This window comes from Psammomys obesus, unplaced genomic scaffold (genome assembly GCF_907164565.1).
Source record: "Psammomys obesus unplaced genomic scaffold, mPsaObe1.curated_primary_1811, whole genome shotgun sequence".
In the NCBI taxonomy this organism is placed as follows: domain Eukaryota; kingdom Metazoa; phylum Chordata; class Mammalia; order Rodentia; family Muridae; genus Psammomys; species Psammomys obesus.
Genome location: NW_026596088.1, coordinates 826,390 through 853,051, shown reverse-complemented (window position 1 = coordinate 853,051; position 26,662 = coordinate 826,390). Strand labels below are relative to the sequence as shown.

The following is a 26,662-nucleotide window of genomic DNA, read 5'->3' as shown; positions in this document are numbered from 1 at the left end:
AGATAGATAGATAGATAGATAGATAGATAGATAGATAGATAGATAGACAGACAGATAGATCCTGCTGTCTCTACTCCTGAATGCTCAGCCCGTGAGCTTGGCCTACCACGCCTGGCTCATACATGGCATTCAGATGAGTCTGAAGAATAAATCACCAAACTTTAAGCTTTTAAAAGGTAATATTTATAAGATTAAAAGGCCATGTTTTTAAATTATATTTTGGGGTGGGTGGGTGGAGGGGACAGGGTCTCACTATGGAGTTGTCTAGAACTCATGTAGATCAGGCTGGCCTCGAACTCATAGAAATCCTCCTGCCTCTGACTCCAGAGTGCTGACTTTAAAGGCAGGTACCACCACACCCAGCCTATTTGTGGGACTAAAGTCCAATTCCCAGCACCCACTCGGAGGCTCACCACCTTCTCACACTCCAGACATGTGTTCCGTGCACACATACATATGTACACAAAACACTCGTACACGTGCAATAAAAATTAATTTAAAAATCTTCACTTGCTATTGGTGGGGCGTGGTGGAGGAGGCATGACCTAGTGCATAGTTGTCAGAGGACAACTTCCAGGAGCCTGTCCTTTCATCCCACCATGACTCTGGGAACTAAACTCAAGTAGTCAGGCTTGTGTGGCAAATGTTTTTACCTACTAAGCCATCTGATTCCTCCTCCTCCTCCTCCTCCTCCTCCTCCTCCCCCCCCCCCTCCCCCCCCCCCCCCCCCCCCCCCCCCCCTCCTCCTCCTCCTCCTCCTCCTCCTCCTCCTCCTCCTCCTCCTCCTCCTCCTTCTCTGTGGAGCATTGGCTATCCTGGACTCACTTTGCAGACCAGGCTGGCCTCGAACTCACAGAGATCTGCCTGCCCCTGCCTTCTGAGTGCAGGGATTAAAGATGTATACCACCATGGCCGGCCTCACAGCTTCTTAAAAAGAAATATTTCTGAGAAGCAAACATGCAGATGCCCCCCTGTCCTTGGAGCAGATGTCACATTACTGTGGTATATCTTATGTGCCAGCGTAGGATGTCCTCGAGTCTTGCAGGGGCTGCTGGTCTCTGGACATCTGTTCACTCAGTGTGTGCTTCCGGCAGGTTGGCTTCTTCAAACGGAACCTGAAGGAGAAGATGGAAGCTGATGGAGGTGTTCCAAATGGAAGGCTTAGTGAAGACACCAACCCCCTGGCAGTATCTGAGGAAGAGACCAAAAATCTGGGGTGTCTAGAGCCCCTTCAGGACAGTGAACAGAACTAAGGCTTAGGCCTGATACATTGACGGCCCAGGTGCTAACCAGCTTCAGGCGCATGTCACTCTCTCCTTGTCTTGTGGCTGTTCCTGGATCTCAGTTTCCCTGTCTTGCACGTAGAGCTCATTCCTACAGTATCTACAGGGCCTTGGTAAGTCGGCTGAGGGAGGCCAGGAGGGCCGTCGGTGAAGCCTGGCTTCTGCTAGCCTTCCCTGTCGTCCCCAACAAGAGAATCTTTGACGTAAACTTGGAGAAACTGTCATCTTAGGACCCAGTAATGCTCCAGCCCTCCCAACTGCCCTTGGCAGTCCCAGCCTTCCGGATCCACCCAACACTTTCTCCAGCCTGGAGTCTAGCCCGGACTCTGCCACCAGACAGCAAATCCCACCTGTGTCACCGCGTCGCTACTGCAGATGCCCTCTTCTTGAGTCAAAGACAGCATTCTTTGAGGAGCCTCAGAAGGCCTTAGAGAGTCAGGCCCCAGTGGCCTTCCCAGCCTCCTCAGGAGCTGGCCACCCCTCCTCTCTCCTGCCTCTCCTTCCCAGGCTGCAGGCACTTCGGCCTTTCTCAGAGTCATTCCCCTTCCTGTGTTGCAGCACCCGATCTGACGTTCTCTTCCCCCTGGAACATTTCTGCCTCCTCCTGTCCTGGCTGAGGGACAGCCTGTTCTCGACTCTGTCTGCTGGGTTGTGTTTGTTCTCTGTCTGATGGTTTATTTGATTTCTACCTCTTGGTGAGCTCCTCGGGGTTACGGAATGTTTCCTGTTCACCTTGGGAATCTCTGGTGACATCACAGGGTAGGGAGGGTCATAGCAGGTGCTTGATACAGTTTCATTGACTTGATGACGGGGGCAGCGGTAAGGTAGAGAGATGGCACGGATGAGCCGCTGGCATTGCATCTTTCAAGGCTCTGCCCTGCCAGGCTCCATCACACCCTGCTCAGCCCCCCAACCCCAGCTCCCACTCAGGAACCCCAATACAAAGCGCACGTGTAGTAGTTTGAATGAGAAATGCCCCACATAGGTGCAGGCATCTGCAAACTTCATCCCCGTTGGCCGCTTGGAGAGGTTGCGGGGAGGCGCAGCCGTGCTTGACGAAGGGGAAAGGGTTTGTGAGAGTTTTACAACTTGCTCCGCCTGCAGCTCCCTCCGAGCTTCATGCCTGCCGTCGATGTGATCTCCCAGCTTTCTGCACTGTTGCTGCTGCTGCCTGCTGTGCGTCTCTGCCTTCTGGACCCGTGAGACCAGACTTCCTCCCATAAGTTGCCTTGAGTTCTTTTCTGAGACTGACACTCCACCAAGGACCGTGTATGGATATAACCTAGAACCTCTGCTCGGATGAAGCCCGTGGTAGCTCAGTAACCAATTGGTTTCCCATAGTGAGGGGAACAGGGATATTTCTGACAGGAACTCAATGGCAGGCTCTTTGACCTCCCCATCCCCCAAGGGAGGAGCAGTCCTGTTAGGCCACAGAGGAGGACTTTGCAGCCAGTCCTGAAGATACCTGATAAAACAGGGTCAGATGAAAGGGGAGGAGGTCCTCCCCATCAGTGGACTTGGAAAGGGGCAGGGAAGAAATGAGGGAGGGAGGGTGGGATTGGGAGGGAATGAGGGAGCGGGATACAGCTGGGATACAGAGTTAATAAAATGTAACTAATAAAAAAAGAAAGTTGCCTTGAGTGTGATGGCAGCAGCAGCAAAGTTAACTGGCACATACCTGCCTCTGTTTAGCCCGTAAGTACGGAATTCTGTCCAAGCCTGATGGTTTCTTGCTAGAGCGGTGTTTCGGCCTGGCTCAGCTAAGCGAATATATTCCCCTCAAATGTTTTACCGAGTAGAACCAAAATAATCAGCCCTGTTTCTCCTGTAAGGCAAGGCCTCGCTGTGTAGCTGTGGCTGTCTTGGAATTGCTATATAGACAAGGCTAGTCCAGAACTCACAGAGACCCACCTGCCTCTGCCTGCCAAGGGCTGAGATTAAAGATGTGTTCCATGGATGTGGAAGAGCTGGCCCCGGCCCACACCACTGACGCACGGCGGGTGCCGGTGGTGGCATGAGTGCCAGGGAGCTGGCCCTGCACCTCGCTGGCAGCAGCTCAGCTCTCCTCAGTTAATGGCTTCTGGTGCAGATACAGGAGGAGAGAGATTCTTTCTCCTGGGGAAGGGGGTAGCCACTAGGAATTTGACCATGCTCCAATGAGTATGGACAACGCAAAATGGGCTTGCTTTTTCTTTTTTATGGGGAAGGGGGAGGTCACGGAGGAGGAGAGAGCAGACATGGGAACACTGGGATGCATGATGTGAGATTCTAAAGTAATCAGTTAAAAACAATGTTTGCCTCTACGCCCAGCACTTTAAGGCCCTTTGAAATTGTTCTCCTCTCCACCATTCCACCAGCACATTGCTTCCTCTTCACGGGGCCCGTCGTGCTGCTTCCAGGCAGCCTTCCCTCCCCTGTGAGGCCCTGAAGGAGGCAAACAATCTCACTGCTACGCTACCAACAACTGGCCCTCACCAGGATCGGTACAAAGGAGGCATTCAGCAAGCCTCGAATTCAGCGGCCCTCAGATGTTTTGATCTCGGAAACCCTTTATACTCTCTCTGAAGAGAGCTGGGCAGTGGCGGTGCACTCCTTAAATTCCAGCACCCAGGAGGCAGAAGAAGAAGGATCTCTGAGTTCAAGGCCGGCCTGGTCTACAGAGCGATTTCCAGGATAGTCAAGGCTACACAGAGGAACCCTGTCTTGGGGGAAAAAAAATAGCTTAATTGCTGCTCAGCAGAGAGCACAGTGTTCCCAACAGAGGGTCCCAGCACCCCCATCAGGCAGTTCACAACTCACAAATCCAGCTTCGGAGGATCCAACATGCCTGGCCTCGGGGCACCCACGCTCACACACACATACCCAGAGACATCCGAGGATCCCCCAAAAGCCTATGTGACACGGTTTAGATCTAGATATTTATTAAGTCAGGAGTTAAATGGAAATAAGGTAATATAGCACCTCTGTGCTGGCTAGTCTGATGTCCACCTGACCCAAGCTACAGTCACTCTGGAAGGAGAAATTTCTCCTACCAGGTTGGCCTGTGAGCAAGCCTCGGGTGCACTTTCCGGATTAATGATTGGTGTGGGTGAGCCTAGATCACTGTGGGCAGTGCCAGCCCTGGACTTGCAGTCTTGGCTGCTTTAAGAAAGCAACTAAGCAAGCCAGAGGGAGCAAGCCAGGAAGCAGTACTCCCCTGTGGTCTCTACATCAGCTCCTGCCTTGAGTTCCTGCCCTGGCCTTCCCGGACGATGGACTACAAACTGTGAAGTGAAATAGACCCTCTCCTCCCCAGGCTGGTCGTGGTGTTTTATCACAGCAATAGAAACCTTACCTGTGACAACCCCCAACCCCTCATTTTTGTGAGCTATTGGAATAATGACATGCCAGCACATGTCACGTGGGCCCAAGACAAGCGTTCACTTGAGAGGAAGGGAGTATGAAGAGGGCAAAGGAGAGTGTCGTGCCGTGGTGCGTGCCCGTAATCCCAGCAGCGAGGAAGACCGAGGCAGGAGGGCCAAGTTCAAGTCCTGCCTCTTCTGCACAGAAAGTCCCTTGGGGGTGGATACGGTGGTCCGTTCCTCTAATCTCAGCACTCAGGAGACAGAGGCAGGCAGGTCTCTGTGGGTTTGGGGTCAGCCTGGTCTACATAGTAAGTTCCAAGCCAGCCAGGACTGCAGAATGAAACCCCATCTTAAAAAAAAAAAAAAAAAGTTGCACGCAGTGCTGTCCGAGTCAAACCAGACAGCTGCAAACCTCTTAGAATGTTTATCACTGTTGCTCGCCTGTTCATGCCAGCAGGATCAAACAGCAACCATTTCCCTGTGTAGGACGTGCACCCCAGGACAGCACGGGGGACCTTTAATCGTGCTGAAGTAGCTGGACCCAGTGCCGGAGCTAGAGTTCTCAGAGTCCTTTCATGACCTTGTGGTGGACTCTTGGGAAATGTGCTCTGACTGGGTTGCTCTTCTCCAGACTCTGGCGTTCCCGGGGAGCTGTGTGAAAGAAAGAGGCGGAGTCCGAACAGCTCCGTCCCCACACTCATTTGTCTGGTCTATTTTTAGATACAGTCTGACCTCTGTCCTCAGGTTTCTGCTACTTCAACCAAGCACAAGTTAAAAGTGTCCCGGACCCTGGGGGTGTGGCTGGTGGGAGGGTGAGTGGCACTGGGAGGCCCCGGGGCTTGATCTTCAGCACCTCTAAACGTGTGCTTTTGTACTGAATGTGTATCAAATTTCTCTTCTGATCCTTATTCCTCAGTGTAGCAAAACAGTGACGTAGCATTTATGCTACACCTGTTCTTAGAAGAATGTAGAAGTGAGCTAAAGTGTGAGGGTGGAGTTGGGATGGGACTTGGGGGCAGAGCACTTGTCTGGCTTACAAAAGGCATTGGGTTCCGTATAATACGCCCCTTTTCATGAGGGACTTGTGCATCCTGTGATTTTGCTGTCGGAGAGTGGCTCACTCCCAACCCCAGACACCAAGAGACAGATATTGTGAAGGACTATTCTCGAGCCACTTCTTCTCCAACAAGCGCCCCTCCCCCCACACTTGGCCTGTGCGCCCTAGCTTTCAAGAGCCTACAAGCATGTTTGGAGGCCGAATTTAAAATCTGTTCCAGGGGGCTGGGAGGATGGATCAGTGGCTAAGAACACTTGCTGCTCTTGCCGAGGACCCGAGTTCTGCTCTCAGAGCACCCATGGTGGCTGTACAAGCACCTGTGACAGTTCCAGAGGATCCAAGGTCCTCTTCTAGGCCCCCTCAGGTACCAGGCACACACGTGGGCCACATGCACGAAGGGAGAATCTCAGACACGTAAAAATAAGAACAAAATATTGTTAAGAACAATACATAAACCGGGCGAGTGGAGCACTCCTTTAATCCCAGCACTCAGGGAGGCAGAGGCAGGTGGATCACTGCTGCAGGATATTTGATCCCATTTCAAACTCCAATATTATGAACTGTAAAACCCTGGTTTGTTGTTGTTGTTTTCTGCAGTTGAGCCTTGTTGCACACCTTTAATCCAAGAGCTTTCTGTGCACAGAATTTAATAACGTTAACCCTAGGTCAAGAGGCAGAGCAAGAAACCAGCTGACAGGGATTAAAGAGTAGGAGAGACTTTGAGTTGAGGGGTATTTAAGACAGTCTGTGGAAGTAGGAGGAGCTTTTTTACCTTAGGCTCTGGCTTTTGCTTAGGCTTCAGCTCCTCAGCTCCCTGGCTTTTTGGGCTTTGAGCTAGTAAGCCTTTGGCCCTGGGTTTTTTGGCCTTTTTCTGCTGGGCTGTCAGTTGAGCTAGTGAGCCTTTTGGGTTTTTTCTATCCGGACCTGAGCTGAGAAGGAAAGTTAGCTGGGTGCTTTCTCTGCCTCTCTGAACTAGCAGGTTTTCACCCCAGCATCTGGCTCCTGACTCTTTATTGGTAAAACAGACGGTTGGGATTTTCCTGCCTTTTTTTTTTTTTTTAATTCTAAGGACAAATTTCACTTCTACAAAAAAAAGGCAGTCGAAACAATACAAAACACCTTGAAAGGACATTATTGAGTTAGCTTCAAGTGAAGCTTGACTTCCAGAGCTTGGCTTTGGGAAGGCTCTGAGTCTGGAGGGAGGGGAAGGCCCTCCTGTTCCTGGGCTGCACCGGCAGCTGCTCTAAGGAAGAGGCAGCTGGTTACAAAGCAGAGGTTACCAAGGCTGAGGTAAACCATGCCAAGGGAGACAGTGGTGGCCTGCTGCGCTGAGGAGAGGGAGCCCCGTGGCACGTCCTCACAGAGCTCGGTGGTGAAGCCTGAAATTTCGAAAGGATATTCTGGCTTTTGCTTTGCCTGCGATGGGCCTACCACAGCTTCGGGGAGCCTTTCTGGAGAGGAACCCATCACACAGGAGCATGGTCTTCTCTGCTGGCAGACCCTCCCTGCAAGGTCACCACTAACCTGGTTCTGCAGAGTTCCTGCAGACACCAGCAGAGCCCGACCCGGGATACGCTCTGTGGGGTCTGCCCATTGAGTCTATTTCTGTGGAAACACTTCGCTAAAATTTTATGTAAAAGCAGCTTCCCTTTGCATGGGCTTTTTTTTTTTTTTTGGGGGGGGGAGGTTGTTGATATTGTTTTATGATTTTTAAAAGGACATTACTAAGCTGGCATGAGGAGGACTTGAGCCATTCTCCGAAGACACTGTGGCACAGAAGAGCTGCCGTTGCTGCTGCCTCTGTCCGGGAAATGGGGCCTTGGTCTCTGGAAGTGGGAATTTAAAGGGGTGAGAGGGAAAGTGGGGAACCACAACATTTTTTTTAACCTTCTGGGCTAACTGCAACTTTGAGTAAATTTGGGCAAGAAAGACCATTCTTTTGAAGTAGATGAAAGCAGTGATATTTAAAACAAAGCAAGCCGAACTAGGACATCTGAATTTTTAAATCCTTCTTTACAGATTACCTGGACCACTTTTGATTAAGAAAACTGTAGGAAATTAGTAACTGCCACAGGCAGACGCCAGGTGGTGGCACGTATCAATATTCCACAGAGCCCTGCTGGACTCACTCATGGCCAACTTTGGTCCACAGGTCATTTTTCCCCATATTTCTTTGTGAACTCTTAAGCATTTTTGCAGGATTTTTTATGGCCCTTAGAGTATTCTTCAGCTAGGTCACCCAGAATGGGTGCTCGGGGGTCGTTCACCAGTGCTGTGAGGGACTGGATTAAGGAACATTAAGCCTTTGCCAAGTCAAGAAATCAGCTTCCTCAACCTGGATGTTATAGAAGTTTTTCATTCCAAGTTTGCAGATCTCTTCAAGCCCCTTCATCAGCCTCCTGCTGGCCACCATCTTGGATCTGCTGCTGCTTCTTTCCCAAAATACCGAGGTTTTCCTTCTTTTGAACAAAAGATCACTGTGAGTTCAAGGCCAGCCTGGTCTATAAAGCAAGTCCAGGACAGCCAAGGCTACACAGAGAAACTCTGTCTTGAAAAAACTAACCAAACAAACAAGCAAAAAATATACATCTAACTCATTTTAAACAGAAAAATAAAATTTAAAAATCACTCCAGGAGCCAGAAAAATGTCCAAAAGGTAAAAGTGTGTTGTTATAATTCCTTCCCAGGATATAAACAACATCCATCCTTCCCCCTCCAAAGGTCCCAGCCACAAACTGAGGCACTATTTCAGCAGAGTTCACTCTGGAGGATGAATGAGTTTACTGGACACACTTGCAGAGCATGGGTGATGGTTGCTTGCTTGCGGGAATGCGGGCGCTCCCCCTAGACAGAGGCTTCATAGGAAAGTCAGAACCCAGCGGGGACAACAGCTTTCCCGTAGAAGTATGCACAGAAGGTCGCCGGCCCCAGACCTTCCCAGTCTCTATGCGCTAGCCTCTCTCTGAAGTCACGTGCAGTTAGGACACAACTATATACAACAGGTGGTGTCGAGCAGCTGGATACCCAGGTGAGGGACCCCTGGCTCCCCTGCCCCTCTCTGAGGGCTGAAAACCGTCAAGCCCAGCTGGGATGCTTCTTTGAAAGTGGGTTCTGCTGAACTCCTGAAGACAGAGTCTGCTTGACTCAGGGCATAATCATGGAGGCACCTACTACCAAGCCCGGAAGCCTGAGTTTCCTTGGATCCCAAGGGTGGAGGGAGAGGACAGACACCGGCGAGAGGTCCTCTGACCTCCACAAGTGAGCTGCAAGCCATGTCATGTCTGTTGGAGGAATCCACCAGAGAAGACTGCTCGGACATCGGTTTAAGCCGATAGAAAGTTTTTGTTAGTGAGCCGGTGACTATGGTGGGTGTTCAGGATCCCAGTGTAGGCCCGAGCCTTTCTCAGGGTGTGCTTCTAAGCACAAGAACCATGTCCTGGGTTGCTGTACTTCAGTTAGCAAGAACAGTTAGCCAGAAGCACAACTACAGAAGCCAAAATAGTACGTTTAGAGACTTTCCCAGGAGTACAGGCTTTGATGGATTAGGCCTTTGTTTTTGTTTTGGCAGGCTGTCTACTTGCATGGTTTTACAGCCTGAATGGTACTTCCATCATGGAGTCAGTTGTGCTAAGGTTTGGAGCCCTGTTACATGTACATAATAGTCTTATACAACCGTGCAAAATAAATAATGGATTAAAAAATAAAAACCTAGGAGATGAAGAGAAGGCTCAGTGGTCAAGAACACTTGTTGCATTAACTCAATAGGAAAAAAAAAATATTTGGCTGAGGAAAAAAGAAATGACCCATCTTCAGTTCTCGGCACCCATCTGTAATTTCAGTTCCAGAGAAGCCAACGCCCTCTTCTGGCACCAGGAACATTCTTATTATACATACAAATGTGCGGGCAAACTCATACACATAAAAAAATCTATAAAAACAAAATTTGACTCCGAGCAAGACACAGAGCTCAGCCTGTACCCCCAGCACTTGGGAAGCAAAGACAAGAGGACTTCCACAAGTTCAAGGTCAACCTAGATCATATAGTGAATCCCAGGCTAGCCTGTGCTATAGAGAGTAAAACCCTGTCTCAAAAAAAAAATTATTTTTATTTACTTTTTTATTACAGATTTTTTTTTTCTATGTAGCCCTGGCTGTCCTGGAACACAGTCTGTAGTCCAGGCTGGCCTCATATGCAGAGATTTGACTGTTAATCGTGTGTACCACCAGAAAATATGCATTTTTCCCCAGGACACAGAGGCTGGATAGTCTCTGTGAAGTTGAGGTTGGCCGGGCCTACACTGGGAATCCCAGGTTAAAGAGGACTCCATAGTAAGACTATCTCAAAAAATTAATTAAAAATTAAATATTTTAGCCGGGTGGTAGTGGTGCACAACTTTAATCCCAGCACTTGGGAGGCAGAGGCAGGTGATTTCTCAGTTTGAGGCCAGCCTGGTCTACAGAGTGAGTTCCAGAACAGCCAGGACTACACAGAGAAATCCATCCTGTCTGGAAAACAAACAAACAAACAAACAAACAAACAAAAATATTTGAAACTAAAGATGTAGCTCAGTGCTAGGATACTTGCCTAATAAATGCAAGGTCCCGGTCTCAAGCTCCAGTACTGTGATAAACCCAAGTATAAAACAAAATGATAGAATTGAATGTTTAAAAGCCAGGTATGAAGCCAGGCATAGTGACACACGCCTTTCATTTGGAGACAGAGGTGGGCGGACCTCTGTGAGTTTGAGGCCAGCCTGGTCAACAACATAGAGTGTACCAGGTCAGCTGGGGATACTGTCCCAGAGTAAAATAAAAGGCCAGGTATGACGTCTTTGGCTATAGCTCCTTTTACAGTAGAGTGCTAAAGGTCTCAGTAACTGCCAATCCAAGCATTTAAGCAGGTACTATTCTAAGTGGCACTCCTCTGCCTGGGGTTGACCCCTAGCCTTATATATAAGCTGGGTGTGCACTGCCCGCCTGTCCTCTGAACACTCCGGAGACTTCAACTGTAACGCTTTGAGTTTGAGACCAGCCTGAGTTATATGGGGACATACCATTTCAGAAGGAGAAAGGGGAGAAGTAGGGAAAGTGGGGAGGGAGAAAGGGTGGGACGTCAGCCGTGTCAGCTACAGCAGTGGTTGATTAAGTCCAAAAAGGCCTCTCAATTACTGTAAGATTTCACTTGAACAACCGTGTTCTACTTTTAAGGTACTGTTAATTTTGAAAACCAGGCAAACAGAACCGACCCCTGTGGGCCCTTCCAGCATTGCAGTTCAGGACAACCTGGGTGGAAATGCCTTAGAAGCTATTTGCTCTTTATGAGTCTGAAGGCCCCAGGATGGGAGTGACACCAGGACCCAAAGACCAAAGACACTCCAATGTGCCCACGTGGCCAAGCTCCAGGCCGAGGTGAGGCCAGGTGATGTGTATGAACGATCTGGTCTTGGCCAGCCATTCGACAACCCTGCCCTCTGTGCTGCCTGATTCCTCTTCTGTGAAACAGGAGCAAATCTTCAGGGGGCTCCATCAAGGCCTCCCAGAACGTCCGCATTGTCTCAAGATGTGTCCCCAAATATTCCCCAGGGTGTGGCCTGCCCTCCTCTGCTAAGGTCACAGAGTTCCATCAGAATCTCCCAGGCTCACTGATCAGTCCCCGAGTCTGGCACTGGGTGGAAAAGCAAGGTAGGAGCAAGGTGGCCCCATCAGCCAACAGGACTCCAGAGAGAGCTGAGCAACCAAGCCCAGCTGCTCGGGCACTGGGGTAAAGGGGCTGGAGGGTTCCTTAATCTTGGTCCAACAGGTACCCTCTTTGGGTGGAGCTGAAAGCTAGCCTGCTCTCTAGGCAAGAGCCTAGGGAAAAGCTCTACTGGAGGTGGTCAGAGTGCCAGCTCGGGGTGTAAGAACGGGTTAGGCCAAGGTTCGTCGAGAACAGCTGTTCCTAGGTATGAGCACACAGGTGTTTTCTGAGGTAAGCGCAGACCCTCTGTTTAGGAAGAGTTGAGGACTGCCTTTTTCACCTCCTGCAACCAGTCTCTTTGAGTCTGTATGGCATGCAAAGGCATGGGACACGAACTCCGGTGTCCATGAGCAAATACACCATGCCCTGGACTTCCAATGCTACGATCTCACTGAACCACCAATCACACAAGCACTTCCGGGGCAAGACCCTGGCACCACCCCGGCGGCTTCAGTTCTGACTGGCATCTCCCACTGCTCAGGGAACTGTCTACTCACACATAAGGACAGGTCTCTTACCACATAAAGGTTTTATTGAACTCAAACGGCTCCAAAGCCTGTGGAAGACAAGGCGGGACGGGGTTTGCTCTGAGAGGCCCAGGCCCGACCCTTGGGCCTCGCTCCCCACCTACCTACCCTTTGCCCTCTTCTGGTTTCACTAGGGTCTCAGCAGCTACCAACCTAAGCTAGCCTACTCTAACGGACACTCCCCTGCCCTCCCCCCTCCCCGTCTAGTACTTTGCCAGAACAGACTCCCCCGGCCGAAGAGCACCCTGCTGCCGACATGGGCAACGCGGATCTCTCCCTCCCGGGGCCGCCCGTCTGGCCTCCCTCCACAGCCCACGTCTCATACTTCTCGAGGGCATGTGACTTCCGGCACGCTGGCCCATCTTCTAGAACGTTCCGCCCTTCCGCTCTCCTCCCCGGCGGTTTCTCGGCCCCGCCCCCCTCCCCGGCCCGTCAGCGGCGGCCGGCCGCGTGGGTCCGCTGGTGGCGGATGAGGTCGGAGCTCTGGGAGAAGGCCTTCCCGCAGTCGTCGCACTTGTAGGGCCGCTCGCCGCTGTGCACGCGGTGGTGCTGCAGCAGCGTGGAGGAGCGGCAGAAGCCCTTGCCGCACACGGCGCAGCGGTACGGCCTCTCGCCCGTGTGCGAGCGCTGGTGCTGGATGAGCGTGGACGAGCGGTTGAAGGTCTTGCCGCAGTCGGGGCAGCTGTAGGTGCGCCCGGGCAGGTGGGTGCGGGCGTGGATGGCCAGGACCGAGCTCTGGCCGAAGCGCTTGCCGCACTCGGGGCACTTGAAGGGCTTCTCGCGGGCGTGGCTGCGGGCGTGGGGGATGAGCGCCGAGCGCTGCGAGAAGCTCTTGCCGCAGATGCCGCAGCTGAAGGGGCGCTGCCCGGTGTGCACCCTTTGGTGGCTGCGCAGGGACGAGTTCTGGCTGTAGCACTTGCCACACTCGGGGCAGCTGTAGGGCCGCTCGTGGCTGTGGGTGCGCTGGTGCCGCAGGAGGTAGGAGCTGTCGCCGAAGGCCTTCCCACAGTGTGGGCACTTGTAGGGCTTCTGGCCGGAGTGCGTGCGCTGGTGGCGGAGCAGGTAGGAGCTGTCGGCGAAGGCCTTGCCGCAGCGGGGGCACTTGTAGGGCCGCTCGCCGGTGTGCGTGCGCTGGTGCTTGATGAGGTCGGAGCTCTGCGAGAAGGCCTTGCTGCACGCCTCGCACTTGTAGGGCCGCTCGCCCGTGTGGATGCGCTGGTGCTGGATGAGGGTGGAGCCCCGCCCGAAGCTCTTGCCGCAGATGCCGCAGATGTTAGGCCGGGGGCCCTGCCCGCCCCTGGCCCGGCCGCCCCTGCGGCCCGGGCCGCGGAGGCTCCCTGTCAGATTCAGGGGATTCTGGAGCATCTCAAACTGGGGCGTCGCCAGCAGGGGCCCCGCAGGCATATCAAATGGTGCCCCTAGAGGCAGTGCTTCTGTGGGTTGCTCCCCAAACCCCTGAGGAAAGGAGTCCAGGGGGTGAACTCCTAGGGGGAGGCTTAATGGGTTCTTTTCCTCGGGGTTCAGAAGCATCTCTGCACCTTCCTCGAATTTGGAACTTTGAGTTTTAAAATCAGGGCTAGGGGTTTTGAACTCGGGATTCTGAACTTCATCTCCAGAGTTCTGCGGTTCATACCCGGGACTCTGGGATTCATACCCTGGGCTTTGAGATTCGAATTCGGGGCTCTTCGAACCATAGCCAGGACTTTTGGGCTCATACCTAGGACTCCCGGGTTCATAGCCAGGACTCTTGGGATCATAGCCAGGGCTTTGGGGCTCATACCTAGGACTCTGGGATTCAAACCCGGGGCTCTGAGGATCTGATTCAGGGCTTCTGGGTGCAAACTCAGGGCTTGGGGGCACAAACCCAGGGCTTCGGGTCTCAAACCCTGGGCTTTCAGGCTCAAACCTGGGGCTCTGGGATTCAAACTCTGGGCTTTGTGGCTCAAGCCCAAAAGGTATTTCTTCAACTTCATAGTCCCCATTGCCTTCTTGTTGAGAAATTTCCTCTTCATTCTCACTTGTGTTGCCTGCAGGATCAGAGAATTACCGAAAATCCAGATTGACTGGGGGGGTCTGGAAGGTCATCTGGTCCATTAATTGTCCCAAACTCCTCACCCCTTACTCCCCAAGCAGGGTCGCTGGCCCTACAACAAGGTGCTGAAATGTACCACCTCCTCTCCAAAGACCCAGGACACCCAGTCTCCACCCCCAACCCCACTCCCAAGTGTCTAAGCTTCTGGCTTTATTTTCCCACCACCACCACAGGCCACAGCCCGGTGTCCTGGCACACTCCTAGGAGGCGCGGCCCTTCCCTCACCTTTGAGAGACCCTTCGGGGCTGCCCACTTCGTCAGGACCGTGCGCATCCCCGGGCTCGAGGCCCCACGACGACGCCTCCCGCTCCATCCCTGCCAGCTCCCAGTGCGGCGGCGGTGGAGATGGCGGACGATCCTGCGACCCGGATCGAGGGCCCGGAGCCCCGAGCCCTCGCCACCCGCCGCCCGTCCGGAGCTTGCCCAGGAGCCCGGGCGGCCTGGCTCGGGCCGCGAAGGCCGGACGTCTTGACCCTGGGCCCCTCCGGCCCCGCCCCTGGCCGCGGCCCCGCCCCCTCCCGAGGTCCCCGACGGTCCCGCGGCCCTCACCGGCCCTCGCGCGCCGCGGCCCCGGAGGGGAGGGCCCGGTCGACTCCTCCGGCCGTCCCCAGTCACTACTCCCAGCCCGAGCCCCTAGCCTCAGCCCCGGGCCCCGGCTCGGCTACTGATCTCCCGCCCCCTCCCCTCCGCCCGCCCCGTACAGGAAGTGTCCGTCCCTGGCCAGTTCCCCCCGCTGGCTTGCGCCGCGGCCTCTCTAGGAGCGGCTGGAGGTGGAAACTCGTTGGCATTAGCCCGGGACAGGCTCTCCGGGGCCTGGGGGGTGGGGGCGACACGACGCCCCGGGGCCGGCGGGGGGGCCGGGGGCGCCCTGCGTGTCCGTGTCGCGAGGCTAGGCCTATCCAGGGGCCTCTCCGCTGATCTCTCGGACCGCGTGCCGGTCCCCGAGAGCGGCCGAGGGCGAGGCCAAGGTCAGCGGGGAGGAGGAGGGACGCTTCCCGGCGCCGGCGGGGGAGGCGGCTCCCTCTCTCGGCCTCGGGGCTCGGTCTCTCGGGCCGGCGCGGGGAGCCTGGACGGACGCCCGATGGGCCGCATCCCCAGGCTCCGGGAACCAGGCCGCCCCCGCCCTCCGAACCACAGCGGTGACCCCGGCGCCCACCACCCCGTCCGGCGCCCCCCCCCCGCCCCGCGCGCCGGGCCCCGCGCCAGCGCTACCGCCCCGCCTCCGCGCCGCACACGATTGGGCGGCGCTGGCTTTCCCGCCGCCTCTCCCCATCGCCGAGGGCCGCGGGTCGCCGCGGGTCCCGGGCTCCCCGAGCCGAGCGCGCTCCGGCCGGTCCCACTCTGTCTCCCCGAAACGGCAGCGGGAGGGAGGGACGCCTCCCCGCCAGCTCGGCCTGCGCTCTCACAAACTTCCCCCCCCGCGCCATTTGCCCTCAATGCAAGCCCAGGGCTCTCAGGCTAGACAGCCTTGCTGCTCCGCTCCCCTCGGCATCTCTCCCTCCGCACGCAGGTTTTACAGGGGCCGAGGGGCGAGCGTTTAACGTCTCCCCTTCCACAATCCGGTGTTTAATCGCTGGTTTTTGATTTTTTTTTTTTTCTTTTCCACAAGCATGCAGGATTGTTCGGAGGAGAGAGTGACAGCGAAGAGTTCCAGAAGGGACCCCGACGGAAAGGATTCGACAGAAAGGCATCTACAAACTAACTCTCCAGCCCTGCCTGGCTTGCATGAAGGCTTGTAGAGGAAGGGAGGTGTCAAGTCCAAAGGAAACTCCAGTTCCCCAGACCACAAAAGGCAGTCCACATATCCAGAAATACTCAACATGGGCTATGGGAGGATTTCTGGCAGTTAGATAAAAAGCCAACCAGGAAGTTTGTGAATCTGGCTCTTCTCTACCAAAAGGAGGCATTTCTCTTACTCTGCCAGAAGGGACATATGGCTACCTGTGGCGCCCATCAGCATTATCAAAGCTCTGGTATCACAATTCGCCTCCATCCTAAACTCCGTTCATCTCATTGGGTTCCTTCTCCCAGCTACTCATTCTTCTATTGACCCTCCTTATGCGGTCGCTCTCGCTCTCGTTCTGTCGCTCTCTTGCTCTCTCCTTCCTCTCTTTCCTCCTCGTATCCCCTGTCTCTCCTACCCCTATCTCCTTCTCACCACCTTCTCTCTCTTTTCCTGACTATGGTTTCTTTACTCTCTATCCCCTGCTACTCTTGGAGCTAGCCCTGACCCTGTCCAGTCTGCTGGCCATGTTCACTTTCTCCCTCTGCTCTGGATGTCTCTGCCGGTTTTCTCTCTCCTGTCAACAATAAAAACTTCCCCTTAGCCATACCATACATCAGTCATACCATCAGTTTATATAGTAGGGAGTCAGAAAACACTGCCTGGGTACAGGTTCCAATACTGAAGTGCATGCGTGTGAGTGTGTGTGTGTGTGTAATCTAAAAACAAGTAATTATTTTCTGTAAGGGACCCGAGCTAATAGTGTGTTTAGATCAAAGGGTTTTGTGAGACCATTCTCCTACTGACTCCAAAGGGTAGCTTCAAGTAGAGTTCGGCTTCTTTGGGCCATGAACATTTTTGTGTGTCCTCTTCCTAGAAAGACATGCACATGTTACATAAGCTTTGGGTAGGGTCTATTGGAATGCTGTGCCGCTCTCCAGGCCAGTGACGCTCTGTGGTAACCCTCTTCTTGGCTACTTTGCCTCTGTAACTGAACCTCAGAAGGTAGTAACAGACAAAAAAAATAAAATAAAAAGCCTCCCTTTGGTGGAGGAATTCACACCGAGGAATGAACTGAGAATGAAGTGCAGGTAGGCCTAGGGGTCTCGTGACCCAGTAGAGAACTGAGTAAATAATGGAAGGTTAGGCAACAGCAGGAAGTAGAGGATTTGGGTCAAGTTTCTGGGCCCTGGGCAAGCTTTGCCAACTTGAAAGCACTCTGAAATCTTCAGATAGTAAACATTGCACCTTGTAATCGACAAGCTGAAGGTAGCAGCTCCCTTGGCTTGAGTCTGACTGGGGAACTGGTTCCGCAAGCTGAGCTTCTGTGGGGCAGCACTGAGTGACAGGGAAAGGAGTCCGAGCCTGTTCTTGCTCCATGTCCTGTGATAAGGTGGCACGTGAACCAGTCACACACACACACACGCCACACACGTCCCACAAAAAGCTTAGGGCTTAGGGAGGTCTCAGCAGAGTCAGATTTGAAGGTTAGTGGGGTAGGCGTGGTCCTTACAATCCCTAAGCAGTGTATTTTCTCTAAGATTTTTTTTTTTTTTTTTTTTTTGGGTGTTTGTGTGTGTGCTGCTTTTGAAGTTTCTACAGGGAATGGAGCTAGTTGAACACTTGCCCAGCCTGTGTGAAGGCCAGGATTCAAGCCCAGCACCACAAACAAATCCACAAAACTTTTGTCAGGCAGTGGAGGCACACACCATTAACACCTTTAATCCCAGGAGAGGCAGGAGGATCTCTGTGAGTTCGAGGCCAGCCTAGTCTACATAGTGAGTCCAGGACAGCCAAAGCTACACAGAGAAACCCTGTCTTGGGAGAAAAAGAAAAAAAAAAAAAAAACCTGAGTGAATTTTTTAAAAAAGAAAGAAAAATGCTGAGGAGCTGGAGAGGTGAAAAGCCTGGCTGTTTTTACAAAGGACCTGAATTTGATTCCCAACGTGTGTGTGTGTGTGTGTGTGTGTGTGTGTGTGTGTAACAATTGTTTCTCCAGTTCCAGGGGATCTGATGCCCTTTTCTGGCCTTCAATGACACTGGGCATTCACACGGAGCACAGGTAGACACATAAGTAAACCCATATACACAGAGGTTAAAAGGTGCCGAGGACAGAAGCCTCCCTGAAACTCAGGGTTCGGAGGCAGGAGCACTCTGTCACCTGTTCTAGACTGGACTCTAATCGCAAAGGAACAATTTACAAGGCCCTAGGAAAGCATCCCCCAGAGCCTCAGAAAACAAAAGTTTCCCTTTAGCTTCCAAATCAATCCCAGGCTGGTCTTTGCTTTACCAACAGATTCACTCCAGTGTTCTCAGCAGACATTGACTAAGGACTATTTGGAACTCACAGGGTCTTTCCTTCCTTCCTTCTTTCTTTCCTCCTTCCTTTCTTTCTCTTTCTCTCTCTCCTTTCTCTCTTTCTTTCTCTCTCTGTCTCTTTCTCTTTTCTTTTCTTTTCTTTTCTTTTCTTTTCTTTCTTTGTCAGAGAGAACAGGGAAGGGGAGAGAAACCAAGGCAGAGAGGGCAAGAGAGGAGAGAGAGGTCACAGGGTTTTTTTTTACTGCTTTGAAACGGAGTCTCATGTATCCCAGACTCCAACTCATGTGGCTGATGATTATCTTAAACTTTTGATCCTCCTGCCTCTACCTTGCAAGTTATAAGTGCTGGGGCTCAAAGCCAGGGCTTCGTGAGGGCAAGCACTGTGTCAAATGAACTACATCTCAGGGCCTGTTTTATTTATTTTTTTAACATTTTTGGGGGCCACATGGGTATTTCATGGCACAGAGGGGAAAGTCAGAGAACAATTAAAATAGAGTTTAAAAGCACTGTGTGTGTGTGTGTGTGTGTGTGTGTGTGTGTGTGTGTGCGCGCGCGCGCGCGCGCACTCACAAAAAGCAGAATGCCAGATGCCATGGAGCTGGAGTCTTAGGCCTCAGTCATTTGCCCAATATGGGTTCTGGGAATCAAACTCCAGTCCTCTCGTAAAGCAAAAAGCACTCTGAAATATGAACAAATTACTTGATATAAAAGAAACATTTGAAGCTGAGTTGAAAATACTTTTGCATAGATAAAAGATGAATTTTAGCCCTTGAAAATTAGGAAAAATTAAAAAGCACAGAGTGTTAGGGAGAAAATGGGAGAAGGGATGACTAGAAAAAAGGGAACATAGAAATAACATAGGAATAATAGGAAAATGGGTAGATTATTGAATATGCCCTTATGGATCTTTGTATATTGATACAAAGTAAGTTATATTTATTACATAGGTATGACATTTGTATGTTCATACAAAATTAAGGTTATATTTGGTGACATTGGTATAGATCTTTGCATACTGATACAAAAGTAAGGTTATATTTTGGTTACAATATACTATGCATCGTTATTGTACTTATGTAATTCTTAAAAAAGGCAATGTGGGGCTGGATAGGTGGCTCAGAGGTTAAGAACACTAGCTGTTCTTCCAAAGGTCCTGAGTTCAAGTCCCAGCAACCACATGGTGGCTCATAACCATCTGTAGGAGGTCTGGCGCCCTCTTCTGGCATGCAGGCACATGTGCAGACAGTATAGTATATGAATAAAAAACAAAATTCAAAAAAATGCAACGTGATGTTCTAGTCCTTTTGAAAGTTATTATCACAAACTGTTTAGGATAGTTACGAAATGCAAACTAATAGTCAATCAAACTTGTGGTTTTGTTACGTACTAGTTTAGTTTATCATTGGTATTTTCTAAGTTAATCAGTATATAACTAAAAACCAAGCAATTTAGATATACTAGAGATAGATAGTCTTCAAAAACCTCGGAGATCTGTAGAATATGGCATTTAAAGATGTTTTTATTAATTGAAGACTTTTTTTTTTTTTTTACAATGAAACATGTCAGCTCCTGGCAGAACCTCCATTCCACTTGAAAAAACATTGAAGAATCTCTGTACGAGGTTTGCTTCATATGTGACAAGCTAGCCACTGGGCAAGAAAATGCCCTTGCTTCAACTGCAAACAGAATATTGGACAAATTGGATGCAGGAAAGTTGATTGCTAAGCTTTGCTAGGACAAGACAGGCAGTTCCTTCATAATTCCTGCTTCACAGAAAAGTCAATCAGCTATTCTGAGCCAGAAGGCTAAAGATGATGTTCCAATGTTATAGAGAAATCTTGGTTGACTGTCCAAGTGGTGAGAAATCTCTGTTATTTTTATAGTTCTGGAAGCTGCTTGCTCTGCACTTCCTGTTTATTCAGATAAAATTTATCCTTCTCAGGTCTCTGATGGGGTTGAAGACTAGACAGTTAATAGGCTTACAATTAAGCTTAGTAGTTTAGGATTTAAGAAAATGTTTTAGGTCTAAAAAGACGTTTTTTTTGATTGGTAATGCAAGTCATGATAGAAATTGAGGTAGATGCACAACTTTCAGGATAGATAGTAGAGTACTTTCTTTAAGGTTTCTAAATACATATGAACTAGACATTGTGAATGTAATTTTTACCTGATAGTATATAAGTTATTGATGTTAGAGAAAAAGTCTTTTATTTAGACAAAAGGGGGAAATGTTGTAGGATATTTGATCCCATTGTGAACCACGAAATTGTGAACTATAAAAACCTGTTTCTTGTTTGGTGCCTAACACACACCTTTAATACAAGAACTTTCTGTTTATTGCAAACAGGTGGTTATGGTGTGGCTCAGCCCTAACACACACCTTTAATACAAGAACTTTCTATACACAGGATTAAATAAAGGTAAGCCTAAATCAAGAGGTGGAGCAAGCAACCAGATGCCAGGGAGAAAACAGAAAGGAGGGGCATTAAGTTGAAAGATATTTAAGACAATGTGGAGGAGAAGGGGCTTTTCCTTTTGAGACATCAGCTCTGTTGACCTTAAATTTTCTGAAGAACAGAACAACAGCAGCTGAGAACACTGGATTATAGGGGAGAAACTGAGGAATTAAATTAATGTATATTCTATAAGGAGTGCTAACATCAGAATGGAAATTAGCAAATTTTGTTGTTGTGGTTGTTGGGAATGCAGATTTTCTCTTTATATTTCTACAGGAAATGAAAAGCTATGGATACTATCAAAACTAATGAAGCTCAGAGTTAAGGAGGGAAAAGTCTTTTGAAAACCTTGAAAGAAGGGGGAGATAGAAAGACCTGGAGAGGACAGGAGCTCCACAAGGAGAGCAACAGAACCAAAATATTTGGGCCCAAGAGTCTTTCTGAGACCAGTACTCCAACCATGGACCATGCATAGAGATAACCTAGAAGTCCTGCACAGATGTAGCCCATGGCAGCTCAGTATCCAAGTGGGTTCCCTAGTAAGGAGAACAGGGACTGTCTCTGACATGAACTCAGTGGCTAGTTCTTTGATCACCTCCCTTTAGGGGGGAGCAGGCTTGCCAAGCCACAGAGGAGGGGGAACATGGCAGGCAGTCCTGATGAGACCTGATTGGCTAGGATCAGATGGAAGGGGAGGAGGCCCTCCCCTATCAGTGGACTTGGAGAGGGGCATCGATAAGATGAGGGAGGGAGAGTGGGATTGGGAGGGAATGAAGGAAGGAACTACAGCTGGGATACAAAGTGAATAAACTGCAATTAATATAAAAAAAGAAAAAATTTAAAAAGAAAAGAAAACCTTGGCCACTGACACCCCCCCCCCCCCCAAAAAAAAAAAAAAAAAAAGAGCAGAGAGAGCCTGATCATCAACTGCCTTCCCTGCCAGCAAGAAAAGGCTGGACAAGAAACATTCAGCACCTACCAGTTGGCACTGGCAGGCTTATGAACAGGACACTGGTCTCCTGCAATACAGAGCTGTCCATAATGCAGACGCACAACAGGCCTGTGTTCAGGACTTTACGACAAACTATGGTGAATACCACGCACATCCTGCATGCCCACGTTGGTGCTGCAAGCCAAAGGTTCACAGAGCTGGGAGAAAGATTTAGAGACCTTGGTGAGGAACTCTAGCTCACAGGATGTTAAAAAAAAAAAAAAAAAGACAGTACAGGAATATAAAAGGTTCAGGAAATTGTACCCAAGTTTCAGGAAAAAGAAGCATCACTGTTAGGTTATCTCAGTTGTGGATGTGCTCCTGAGAGATCAACAGATCACATCAGACACCTGAGAACCCTGGAAAAGACGTTGAAAAGAATGGAGAAGCAGCTTCAAAACCACACAATTAGTAGCTAAAAGAAACGGGGAGAAATGTGGTTTATTTTGTGTGCCTGGCCCTTTAAAGGACTCTATGTCCTTCGGTATCAGTGCCTCTTGGACTTCTGGGAACAGGGGAGGATATAAAAAGCCAGCAGAAGCTGGGAAAGATTGCTGAGGACTGGAGTAGGCACAACTAGGGTCCAGAAGACTGAGGAGCAGGGTTGGAGAAGACAGTTGGTGCAGGAAGAAACGAGAGAAGAAAAGAGATTGAGCAGAGTGAAAACAGGAGACAGTTGAAAGTGAATTGGGTTACAGAGTGGAAAGACAGGTATGATGGCTGAGCCAGGAGAATCTGAGCTGAGCCCAGGAAGATACTGTTAGGAGACAGGGGCAGAACCCACAAATAAAATATTGTTTTTCCTGTCTCAGGTAGAAAGGTATCCTGGCACTCGGAAACCCAGGGACCACACAGCCCTGAGGTGGGGCAGTGTCCCCAGTGGCAGGGCATCCTAAGACACGGAAACCCAGGGACCACACAGCTCTGAGGTGGGGCAGTAATATAGGATTTCTTAGGGCGTGGAGCTTTTCAGAGCAGAGATTTGATTTCCAGACTGAGTATTGGGGGGATTTCAAGTCCTGAAGTTGGGGAGCTCAGGGGTTTGTGGGGTGTTCTGCTCAGGGCTTTCTTTCTTTTCTTTTTTTTTTTTTTTTTTTTTTTTTTAGTGGCTTTTTTTCACCTCCCTTTCCCCTGCGACAGACACATGGGTTAGGATGGGAAGACCTTCCCGGCTGCAGGCAGCTGTAGCTGAGGCATCATTGCCCAGCAGCCACTCAGGGAGACTGGAGAGGATTTGCTGCAATGGTGGACAGCTCTTGGGGCGGCACTCCACTCTGATGCAAGCCGAGGCAGGAAAGAAGGTTCAGACACTGTGGACAGCTCCGGAGGTTGCATCTGAACTGTGGCAGCAGACTGAGGAGGCTTCTGCCCTGACAGGTGCCTCTGTTTGGACCCAGAGCAGCACAGACTGAGGAAGGAAGGAGGGGCCGATGCTTTGACAGCTCCAGTGGCATACAGCTTAGGGAGTACACAACGTAGCAGAGAAGAGGAAAAGGGGCTGGGAGACAGAGGCTACTCTTCTCTCCTTTGCTACCTTGTTTGCCGGATCTCCTCCTGTCTCCTAACAACGGTCTCTCTGGCTCAGCCATTACACATACAAGAAAAACACTCAATAAAAAGAAATTATTCGCTTGATCAGGATGTGCTGCAGTCACACTGGGAAGGCTGAGACAGAAGGATTGGAGTTCAAGGCCAGTCTGGGGTATAGAATGACACCCGATTCACATAAAGAAATCATTGCAGCTGGAGTTGTGGTTAGAACTTTCTTAGCATGAGGGTAGCCCTAGGTTAGGTTTCCAGAAAAAAAGAAAAAAATCTGGGTGTGGCGGCACACAGGTTTAATGTCAACACTTAGGAGGCCTGGCACTCAGGAGGCCTGGATCCCTGTGAGTTACAGGCCGGATTTTGTATTCCCCATTCTCCTTTTCTAGTCAGTACTGGATCCTCCCTTTTATTTTAGTATCTTATTCTTCCGATTTCTTTTTGCCCATCCCATAACGCATAACAAAAGAATTAAATCATAACATGTTACGAGGAGTGCTTGTAAGACCCCTAAATAATCCTTGCAAGACCCGCTGTTGCATAAAGATCTGAACAACCGTCTTTCAATGCACGCAACAACCACAGCTTGTGCACTGCTTGGCCCTGAGCTGAGCTGTGCTGTCAGATCAACCTTCCTAGGATGACAGGAAGGCCCCGCCCACACGGGCCTGTCAGCTCGGGACTCCTCCTCAGACTGGCACTTGGACACGCTGTGGCCATTTTGGATGAGGGCGAGAGGAGAATGACCCAGGAAGTCCGGTGACGTGACCCTGCGTAGGCCCGCTAAAAGACCGAGTGCCTGAGAACCCCGCCCCGCCCCACACCCCCGCCCCTGGGCTGTATTTTGTCCATTCTCGGCTCTGGTACCGGGCTGCGGACCCTGGGATTGGGCAGGCACTTCCCGCGAGCGCTGGGCTGGCCCGGGTCAGGCCCGGGGTCCCCATGGCGCAGCTGCTCGCCCCGGGAAGTCGCTCGGCTCGGCCCCCGTCGGGCAGGGCCGGGGCCGTGAGCTTCGCGGACGTGGCCGTGTACTTCTCCCCGGAGGAGTGGGGGTGTCTGCGGCCGGCGCAGAGAGCCCTCTACCGGGAGGTGATGCGCGACACCTACGCTCTCCTGGGCGCGCTCGGTGAGAGCCCGTCCTGGCCGCCGGGGCAGAGCCGCGCGCGACGCCGGGGGTCGGGCGGGGGAGCGCGGATCCCTGGGCACCCAGCGGGTCGGCCTCCCGCATCGTGGGTTTGCTTTCTGCCCTCCAGGGGGCGGAGGCGCCAAGCCAGCGCTCATCTCCTGGGTGGAGGAAGAAGGCGAACGGTGGGGACCCGGTGCCCAGGATCCAGAGGAGGCCACGTGTGCCACAGCAGCCCACACAGGTGAAGGACCGGGTGCCCGGGCTTTGGGGGACTTCCGCGTGGCTGGCCCGTTGTGCTGTCTCCTAGTGACTGCATGGGTGTGCCTGGCAGTTTCTTCCCTGAACTGTGGTCCTGGCCCTGGACTCACCTAGAAGGGGCCGTGAGCGTTCCTGTGCGGTGCCCTCGCCTCAGATGTAGGCCCCACTAGGCTGTATTGACTGCAGCCCAGCGCCCCCGCTGCTGTTCCGCTGCCATCACTGTGGGTCCCTCCTGGAGGCTCCTTCAGTCCTCGCTGTCCACCTCTCACGAGCCGGCTGGACTCGGGACCACACAGCCGCGTTTCTTAGGCTGCCTCTGGACAGCCCTGCACCCTGCATGCTCAGATGCTGTGGCCTCTTCCCTCCTGTGCCCTGTCTGTCACCATGGGGGCCTGTGGGACTCAAGGAGCAGGACGAGTCAGAGTCTGAGCTTTTTCGTGGTCTCCCAGCAGATCGCAGACACGAGGAGGAAAGGTGGAGCCCACGGGAAGAGACTGAGGCAACCCAGAAGTGGAAGGAGCCTCAGCCCTCCTTGGCCGGCCCCCCTCGTCCCTTGGAGCAGCAGCCGGGCAGGGACCCTCAGCCGGGGCGCCCCGCTGTCGGTGTCCAGGCCACTGTGCTAAGGGCAGAGCAGCGCCATGGCTGTCACCTGTGTGGGAAGAGCTTCGCCTGGAGGTCCACCCTGGTGGAGCACCTGTACACTCACACAGGTGAAAAGCCCTTCCGGTGCCCTGACTGCAACAAGACCTTCGGCCGGGCCTCCTCCCTGAGCATCCACCGGGCCATCCACCGCGGGGAGCGGCCGCATCGCTGCCCTGTCTGTGGCCGGGCCTTCACGCAGCGCTCTGCCCTCACCACCCATTTCCGGGTGCACACGGGGGAGAAGCCCTACAGCTGTGCTGACTGTGGACGCTGCTTCAGGCAGAGCTCCACCCTCCGCGAGCACCAGCGGGTGCACAGCGGCGTCACCCCCTTTTCTTGCACGGACTGTGGCAGAGCCTTTTCCCATGCCTCCCATCTTCGGTGCCACAAGCGCACGCACACGGGTGAAAAGCCTTATTCGTGCCCTGACTGTGGGCGCTGCTTCCGGCAGTCTGGTAGTTTGGCAGTGCACAGGCGCACCCACAGTGGGGAGCGCCCCTACCCCTGCCCTCAGTGTGGCCGGCCATTTCGAACCAAATCAGCTATGACGAGCCATCAGTGGGTCCATCGGCCAGGAGCTGGAGGCCACAGGGACAGGAAAGCTAGTCAGTTATCTCCATCCCTGGCCCCTGGCTACGGGGACCAGGATCCACCTGTCAACTTCCAACACTATCCAGAGATATTCCAGGAGTGTGGGGGATGGTCCTAAAAATGCCAGGCTAGAGGGTGAAATGTGTGCGTTGTTTGAAGCCCAGAGGCTTGAACTCATGGCATCCTCTGGAAGTCACAGAAGTTCTAGCTGGGGCTGCTCCTGGGAACAGAGTACAGTCGTGTAGGTGGCTACCAGATGCATTTGCACCCGCCCTGATCCCACTGCCCGGCTCTGAGTCTATTGGGCTGGGGTAGAAACCCACTAGATCTCTCTCTGAGAAGCAAGGGCAGTTTCCTGCCTCACACGTGTTGCAGAGAACCTTGTTTGACTCGTTGCCTCTGTAATGCAGAGGCTGAAGTTTCTGGCTCTGTGAGAACTGAGGTGAAGAGTCTGGGGTGGTCCTGCATGCCTATGATCCCAGCATTTGGGAGGCAGAGACAGGAAGATCAGGAATTTGAAACCAGGTTGGGTTACCTGAGACTCCATCTAAAAATAAATAACAGGTGAAATGAATTGAGGTTTAAAAATCAAAGTATTACAGGCACAGAGGGCTCAGCAGTTAAGAGCATTGTCTGCTCTTCCAGAAGTCCTGAGTTTGATTCCCAGCAACCACATGGTGGCTCACAACTATCTATAGAGGAATCTGATGCCCTCTTCTGGCATGCAGGTGTGCAAGCACACACTTTTTAAGAGCCATCTTGTCATCAGTTGCCCTGTACTCCAGAACTCGGAGGTCCTTGTCCTGTGGCCTGCAGGCGTCTGAGACTAAGGTGAATGCTAAGCTTCAGTACTGCTGTCTTCTCCACGTGGCTGCCGAGTTCCTGCCACGGTGACTGGCAAACGCCTGTGTGTCAGGCCCTGGGGGTCGTGGAGGAGGATCACAGGTTCAGTGCAATCTTGGTGACTGTCCTCA

At 51.9% G+C, this 26,662-nt stretch overlaps 3 protein-coding genes and 1 pseudogene across 3 annotated transcripts in view; 2 read left to right on the top strand and 2 right to left on the bottom strand.

Moving 5' to 3' along the window:
• The window catches only part of Itgal (integrin subunit alpha L), a 36,395-nt gene extending 33,574 nt beyond the window's left edge, over nucleotides 1-2,821 (top strand). Inside the window, exon 31 of the mRNA XM_055627351.1 lies at nucleotides 1,095-2,821. Coding sequence (XP_055483326.1) covers nucleotides 1,095-1,253 — 159 coding nt within the window. The 3' untranslated portion in view covers nucleotides 1,254-2,821. The remainder of the gene's footprint in view (nucleotides 1-1,094) is intronic.
• A 2,368-nt stretch (nucleotides 2,822-5,189) lies between these two features.
• Nucleotides 5,190-8,097, bottom strand: LOC129691525 (ubiquitin-conjugating enzyme E2 L3-like; annotated as a pseudogene).
• Nucleotides 8,098-11,933: 3,836 nt separating this feature from the next.
• Znf768 (zinc finger protein 768) lies at nucleotides 11,934-14,515 on the bottom strand. The gene is made up of 2 exons (XM_055627469.1): nucleotides 14,266-14,515; nucleotides 11,934-13,975 (listed from the first exon to the last, which is right to left on the bottom strand). Exons 1-2 carry the CDS (start codon nucleotides 14,351-14,353, stop codon nucleotides 12,381-12,383), a joined length of 1,683 nt encoding a protein of 560 aa, XP_055483444.1. The 5' UTR covers nucleotides 14,354-14,515; the 3' UTR covers nucleotides 11,934-12,380.
• Nucleotides 14,516-23,991: 9,476 nt separating this feature from the next.
• Znf764 (zinc finger protein 764) lies at nucleotides 23,992-26,262 on the top strand. The gene is made up of 3 exons (XM_055627488.1): nucleotides 23,992-24,197; nucleotides 24,325-24,438; nucleotides 24,908-26,262. Exons 1-3 carry the CDS (start codon nucleotides 24,014-24,016, stop codon nucleotides 25,804-25,806), a joined length of 1,197 nt encoding a protein of 398 aa, XP_055483463.1. The 5' UTR covers nucleotides 23,992-24,013; the 3' UTR covers nucleotides 25,807-26,262.
• The last annotated feature ends 400 nt before the right edge of the window (nucleotides 26,263-26,662 follow it).